Source organism: Triticum aestivum, chromosome 1D (genome assembly GCF_018294505.1).
Source record: "Triticum aestivum cultivar Chinese Spring chromosome 1D, IWGSC CS RefSeq v2.1, whole genome shotgun sequence".
Taxonomy (NCBI): Eukaryota; Viridiplantae; Streptophyta; class Magnoliopsida; order Poales; family Poaceae; genus Triticum; species Triticum aestivum.
Window position 1 is genome coordinate 297,884,447 of NC_057796.1, and position 6,998 is coordinate 297,891,444.

Sequence of the window (6,998 nt, forward strand, 5' to 3'; positions counted from 1 at the left end):
TATTTCCAACACAAATTCAGCTGAGTGCCCGCAAGCATGCAGGTTTCTCTCCAATACCCCAACCCCTTTGCATCTCCATCTACTCATACTTGTTCTTGCTAATCTGCTCCGATCAGCTGCAGCATTTGCCCCCACCACCCCGTCCCCTTCGACCCAGACTTGGTGTTTCTGCCACCCGTAGTGACGGCTGTTTCTGCTATTGCTCCAACCAACCACGAGTTGCTCGCTTCACAGGAAACGTTACTCCTCATAATCCATCACTTCAAAATCCTAATTAGGCAACTTTCTCTTCATTTCAGTTGATACATAGTTTCTCTTTCATTCTGAACACTCCCCGTGCATCTCCTAGTGAGCCTCTGTTTTTTTAACATCCTAGTTGTTACTGTACAAAACTAATGCCTACTATCACGGAACTACTTGTGAATAGTTGCTCCAGTTTTTAACATGGTTGCCTAGAATTAAAGGCAAAGTTGCTTTAATTTTTATGGAATTGATAAGCGCTTCTTCTAGTTATCTTCAGTCTACCATTTTTTTTGTGTCATTCACGAACTGATTCTTACTGTCAGGGAGATGTTTGCAACTAGTTGCTCCTGTTTTTATCACGAGTTGCCTACAATTACAGTTAGAGTTGCTTCAGTTACAGTTAGAATTGTAGGCATTCTATCTATATATTTTCAATGCTCGATCTGTGACGTGCTCATTCGAATGGAAGCTATCTCTTGGCCAGCCGGGCGATTAATTTGTGTGGCAGTATCGTCGAATGATTTTTTGGCCCTGCTATTCTTGGTTGCATATGTTAGTTAAGAATTTCCTTTGGATCCTGTACATAGCCACATGGTCTTCCATTTATTTTTGCCTGTAGTCGTCGTCTGGTTGATGAATATGTAGAGCAACGTGTGATTTTGGAAAAATTATCACACAACAAAAACACACAGTAAAAGATACCATACTTGCCGTACATAGTCTGCATCCTTTGTTTATGCACAATACATGAAAGATGATATAGTTGCCTATAATTAACCATACAATTGCCTAAAACCATGTATCTCATTGCCCAATCTCATGAACAGAAACATTACCAAGACCACGATTTGGCCAACATCTAATGGTTTTAGATACCTTTCAATTAAGTTTGTGTCATAGTGGTGTGTCAAGAATTTCTTCTCTTCGGGTGGGATCCCTTGGTATGATCATAAACACTTGCCGAATGATCATAGAGGGTGGCGGGGTGGAGTTGGTAATGGGGACATAACTAAAACCATGAAGTTTTTTATGAGATTAAGTTTATCTGTAAACCCCTAAAAAGCAAATATGTGTGTGTTCTTTATCCCTTTTTCAGGTGTCATAGTTGCGCACATTCAACTATACAGTTTCCTAGAACCATGTATCCAGTTGCCCAATCCTCATGAACAGAAACATTATCAAGACCATAATTTGGCTTATATGTAAAGGTTTTAGATACCTTTCAATTAAAATTGTGGCATAGAGATGCATCAAGAATTTCATCTCCTCAGGTTGGATCCCTTGGTATGATCATAAATACTAGGCGAATGATCATAGAGGGGGGGCAGCGTGAAGCTGGTCATGGGGACATAACTAAAACCACGCAGTGTTTTTAGGGGATTAACTTTATTTGTAACCCCCTCCAAAACTGAACATGTGTATGTTCTTTATCCCTTTTCTAGGTGTCACAGTTGCCTACAATCAACCATAATGTTGCACAAAATCATGTATTCAGTTGCCCACAATCAACCATACAGTTGTCTAAAATCATGTATCCAGTTGCCCACAATCAACCATACAGTTGTCTAAAACCATGTATCCAGTTACCCAATCCTTATGAACAAAACAATTATCAAGACCATAATTTGGCTAATATGAAAAGGTTTTAGATACCTTTTCAAGTTTGTGCCATAGAGACGCGTTAAGAATTTATCTCCTCAGGGTGGGATCCCTTGGTATGATCGTAAATACTTGGCGAATAATCATAAAGGGGAAGCAGAATGGAGTTGGACATGGAACTAAAACCGCGAACTATTTTTAGAGGATTAAATTTATCTGTGAACCCTCCAAAAATGAATATGTGTATGTTCTTTTACCCCTTTTCAGTCATAGTTGCCCACAATCAACAATACAGTTGCCTAAAGCCAAGTATCTAGTTGCCCACAATCAATAAATAGTTTGCCTAAAACCATGTATCCAGTTGCCCAATCCTCATGAACAGAAACATTACCAAGACCATTATTTGGTAAATATCTAAAGGTTTTGCATACCTGTAATTATGTTTGGGTCATAGAGGTAGAGTCAAGATTTTAGAGGTGTAGCTAGTCAATTGGTAGTCATAATACCAACTTACAAGGATCATCCGCTAATAGGTAGTCATACTACGAAAAAAATGAGTTGCTTTCCTATAACACTAAAGTTGCCTCTATAGCACACAAAGTTGCTCGGAAAAAAAGTTTGTCGAAACCTACTCATATGGGATCTAATTTTAAAGAACTCGTCGCGAGAAACCCAACGGTGAAAACGGATCTGAATTTCGACACCCGAATCAAAAGTTACAACTTTTTAAAGTTTTTGATCCCATAATAAATGCAGGTGGGATATATAACATTGAGCACATGGGACATGACGTTTTCCTTTTTTAGATGTTCCTGCCGGACGCGTGGGTGCTCTTTCCTATTATGGGAGAGCGCTCGCTCCCCCGACTGGGCGCTCGGACGCCGCCTAGTCGCGTCCAAAAATCATACGCTGATTTGTGCACTAAGATGTGTGTTAAGAGAATACTGTACAGAGGAAGACCTGGTTAGGCTAGTACAACAAAGCTACAGATGTGCTACAATTAATGAAGGACCAGTGATCACTGACTGGCTCTCTTCGTCTGCTACGACCTAATTCTGAAAACCTGCAGCTTCTCCTCGCTCAAGCACCCCAGGTACTTCTCCCCGGTGGAGCTCTCCGCAAACCTCAGGTCAAGGATCGGTTGGCGGTGCGGCCTGAGATCAGTGCACGGCTGAAAAGAAGGCAGACGCCACGTGCGGACTCCACGCAGCGACTCGTCACCATAGGCAAAGAGGTGTTGGCCGGCTCCACTGCAGGGTATGATCGCGGACTTCGACATCCGCAGCTCACTCACGTTGCCGTTGCAGATCTGCTCTTTCACGAAGGATGTGCTGCTCGTCCTCCTCAGGAGAGCGTGGCACCCGAGCTTTCCAGAACCGGAGAGAGTCGGTGATTGTGATATACCCATTTGAGATGCACTGCCATCGCCCGAAAACTCGACCCTCGGACGAAAGGAAGCCACAATCAGATCACTTGATGGAGCGGCACATGCAAGGGATATGCAGACCCCTTGGTTTTCCGTCCCGGTAAGCAAATTTGGCCTGAAAAAATGACCAACATTTAATATCTACATTTGCACATACCATAGGCATTGGCAGAATCAGTAAGAACTTTTTAGCTGGCAAGTACCTAGTTTCAGTGCCATCTACATCCCAAATGCAGGGTCCTATGGAAGAAGCAGAGATGATCTTCATGGAACCGCTATCATCTACGACAGAGTGGATTGTATGAACTGGGTTTGTAGATAGACCACTCAAGGAGTGCAGTGGTCCTTTAGTTTGGCGGGTATCAAAGACCAAAAGCATGCCATTCTGTAAAATTCAACAGAAGTTTCTTGTCACCCTTTCAAATAGCACAAAAGGTTCAGAAGGAATCATAAGAGATTTTGAGTAGCCACCTGTAATCCAGCATATACATGGTTGGGGCCAGTTTGATCCCCTGAACAGGACCAGCCTGGAGCCTGCATTGTATTAAAATACAAAAATTAGCAGGCCAGGACAGACCATTCAAGTAGTTCACAAAACAAAGTTCTAACCGGAAAGCATATATTCAGTATGTTTAAAGTTTAAATGTTCAAATTTCTATGCATCATTGTCAGTTACAAGTGACACACGATGTAAATCTTGTGATATTTTGAAACATGTATGCTGTAGTGAACACCTGCTGCATTTTAATATACATGACATAAAGAGCTATAAGAAGAACCAAAAATAAACGGAAAGCCTTCTGGAAACCCACACCCTCAAGCAAACACACCAACTATAATTTACAAAATATATATACTTATAATGAAGTTAATCGCAAATGGAATCAGGTGAACAAAATGTTGGGGAGCATTGTTTTAGTGAATGTATGGAGAACATAAATGTACTTGCAAGATTTGTGAACTTCAAGTTCAAAGAATCACCGGTAGATCATACTGAAGGACAACATTGTTGGTTGTCATGCTGTGATATGTATATCGCACAAAAGTAAAAGTTAGTTAAAATCTGTTAAAATAAAATAGTGAGAAATTGAACTGGCATATGTTGCAGACGGACCTGAGAAGTGACAATTTCCTGCCAAGAGATGCAAAAATAGCAAGGCCCCCAGGAGTTATACAAATATCCCTGACAGCTTTAGTGTTAGGCGGAAGGCGGACTTTCGTTTCCTGTCTAGAGAACATGCAGATCTGTCGAAATTATGAGTGGAGATACATAAGGTGACTACGAATAAACAACCAAAATGTGTGTCAGGAAGCATAACTCGTCTTCAATCATTAAGCAACACATCTAGTTTGTAATCTGTACCTTGGTAAGGACATGTTCAGCACTAACTCCAGGAGCCCTTCCAGAAGCTACTATAATCTGGCTGGATGCATCTATGCCCATGACTCGAGCTCCATCCAGGACAAACTCATTCTACAACATATAGTAAACAACTTCAGAACATGGTGCCTTACGCAAATGGGTGGTTATGTTTTTTATGTGAGAACGAAGTCAGGAATAAAAAAACAAATTGGATCAAAAGATTATATGACCCTTTCGGGCCCAAAGTTGGCATGCCAAACAAGTTACCAAGGCATGTACATGGTAGATTTTATCACATTACATGATCCGTTAAAGGCACAACCAAATGGCAGTAGAAAACAACTCTCAAGATTGTTCCATATAGTTTAAATGTACAACAGAAAGAGGCAATCAGGCAACACTCGAAATAAAATAGACCTGGAGAACAAACTTGCAAAGATCGATACTGCCACCATGTGCTCTAAGTGAGGGAAGTGACTCTGCAATCATTGCTCCATCCGATGATTGTTCTGCCATTTTCTTCATAATTGGTTGTAAAGAACGTTAGCATCCTCTATTGTATAAATGATAATAAAATTATTTTTTTGAGTAATGCTACCTGTCGCTTTGAGCTTGATTCATTTATTAGACGTTGCTGATACAAAATCTGCCTCTGCAAGACATATAAAAACATGAGTGAATAAATACGAGGCTCTACTGAACAAAAAGGTTTATTTCCTGACACATGAGAGGTCAGTCAGAAACTAGCAGTTTAGTATATACTCCCTCTGTCCGGAAATACTTGTCATCAAAATGAATAAAAGATGATGTATTTAGACATATTTTAGTTCTAGATACATCTCTTTCTATCCATTTTGATGACAACTATTTCCGGACGGAGGGAGTACTATAATAAGGGAACATACACAGGAGGGCTTTGTTAAGATGAATAAACTGAGAAGAGGTAAGCTTTTATCTGCACAGCATTACTAAGAAGAATCACCGACTAGATTTTCAGTTTAAATAGTATGCATGGTAACACAATGAAACTATTGTTCATATTTTAAATAGCGATACCAAAGCGGAGAAGTTATGCATGTACCTTATATTCTTTTACCTCCTCAATTAATTTTTGTTGCTGCATGGAAACATAAAAGTATTAGGTTATATAACAACTATATGCAACGTATGCCTTGTGGTGACTTAATATATTTATAGGAGTGTTACGATAAGAGAATGTACCAATTGCCTATAGCCTAACAACAGAACATTAACATATTTCTCACAAAAATGTCTAAGCTTATTAATAATCATTACACATTTACACTGAACTGAAATGGCACGAAGAGATAAATTCAATAGCAGAAGTGAACATTCAACACTGGGCATGCACAAGCTACAGAATCGACTAAAAAGAGAGTAATCAGGCACTTGCTGAACCAGGCAGGGAGTAACAGTTTAGCAAAGAGGGGCAAACGCCTATGATTTACTCAGGTTCCATCTGAGTTTCCCTTTTTGTATCTATAATCCGTTTGACTTTTATTTGCACTTGAAGATTTTGCTAATAGTTTGTTATCCATCTTGTCTTTTAATTCTTTTATTATTCTTTGCTGCCTTAAGCGACAAAGTGTACTTATATAAGACCATGTAGTCTTATCACCAGGAATTCTTGATTCACAGGTGTAATTAGTGTTCATACAGAATAACAGAAGTACAAATATCCTTCTTGGTAATGTGACTCATAATATCTTACATTCAGTGAACATGACAATGGGAAAGAGTGTTCATAAGTCCTAATATCAGTTTGAAGCAAAAAAAAAAGTGGATTCTGAAAAGGAAGTAGCTCACTTGATTCTCAAGAAATTCATTTTTATCTCTCAATGACAATACTTGCTGTATATACAAAACAAGCTTCAGTCCATGGTCAGAAATATATCCAAGGAAAAGTAATAAAAGAAAAACTAACCTTTTCAAGATCATTATTTGGAACAACAATCTCTGGTGCATAGAGGTTGATAATGTTCTTTTGTCTAAACATCTTGCCGCACTGAGGACACTGATTAAATAATAACAACAACCATGGTCACTGAGAAGTATTTCTCTCAATAAGAGTTTGCAATACTGCAATTCACTTAAAGATGTGATTCTAAACTAGGAGTTGTTGACAGCATACCGTGGCACTTTTCTTCCCACACTGTGCTAACCATTTTTCTAAGCAAGATCTTCCATAGACATGCCCACAAGGAATGCAACTACAAGTAGAGTATCATATAGTTAGCAATTCAAGATTTCCGCCAAGATGAATTATTTTGGGGGCTACAAATAATGAGTTCAAAACATAGGTCTATGCCACAAAACCAGCAAATAAAAACTAGAGACAGGTTCAAA

General features: G+C 39.3%; 1 protein-coding gene across 2 annotated transcripts in view; it reads right to left on the reverse strand.

Annotated features, from left to right (window-relative positions):
• Positions 1–2,523: 2,523 nt before the first annotated feature.
• LOC123181576 (E3 ubiquitin-protein ligase RFWD3) overlaps positions 2,524–6,998 on the reverse strand; it is a 6,178-nt gene continuing 1,703 nt past the window's right edge. Inside the window, exons 2-13 of one of the 2 annotated variants that reach the window (XM_044593872.1) lie at positions 6,784–6,862; positions 6,577–6,666; positions 6,459–6,503; positions 5,713–5,748; positions 5,230–5,283; positions 5,049–5,150; positions 4,632–4,742; positions 4,383–4,513; positions 4,250–4,289; positions 3,740–3,802; positions 3,472–3,653; positions 2,524–3,383 (exon numbers count right to left, since the gene is read on the reverse strand). In XM_044593872.1, coding sequence (XP_044449807.1) covers positions 2,885–3,383; positions 3,472–3,653; positions 3,740–3,802; positions 4,250–4,289; positions 4,383–4,513; positions 4,632–4,742; positions 5,049–5,150; positions 5,230–5,283; positions 5,713–5,748; positions 6,459–6,503; positions 6,577–6,666; positions 6,784–6,862 — 1,432 coding nt within the window. In that variant the 3' untranslated portion in view covers positions 2,524–2,884. The remainder of the gene's footprint in view (positions 3,384–3,471; positions 3,654–3,739; positions 3,803–4,249; positions 4,290–4,382; positions 4,514–4,631; positions 4,743–5,048; positions 5,151–5,229; positions 5,284–5,712; positions 5,749–6,458; positions 6,504–6,576; positions 6,667–6,783; positions 6,863–6,998) is intronic. The other variant, XM_044593873.1, reaches the window with a different exon arrangement.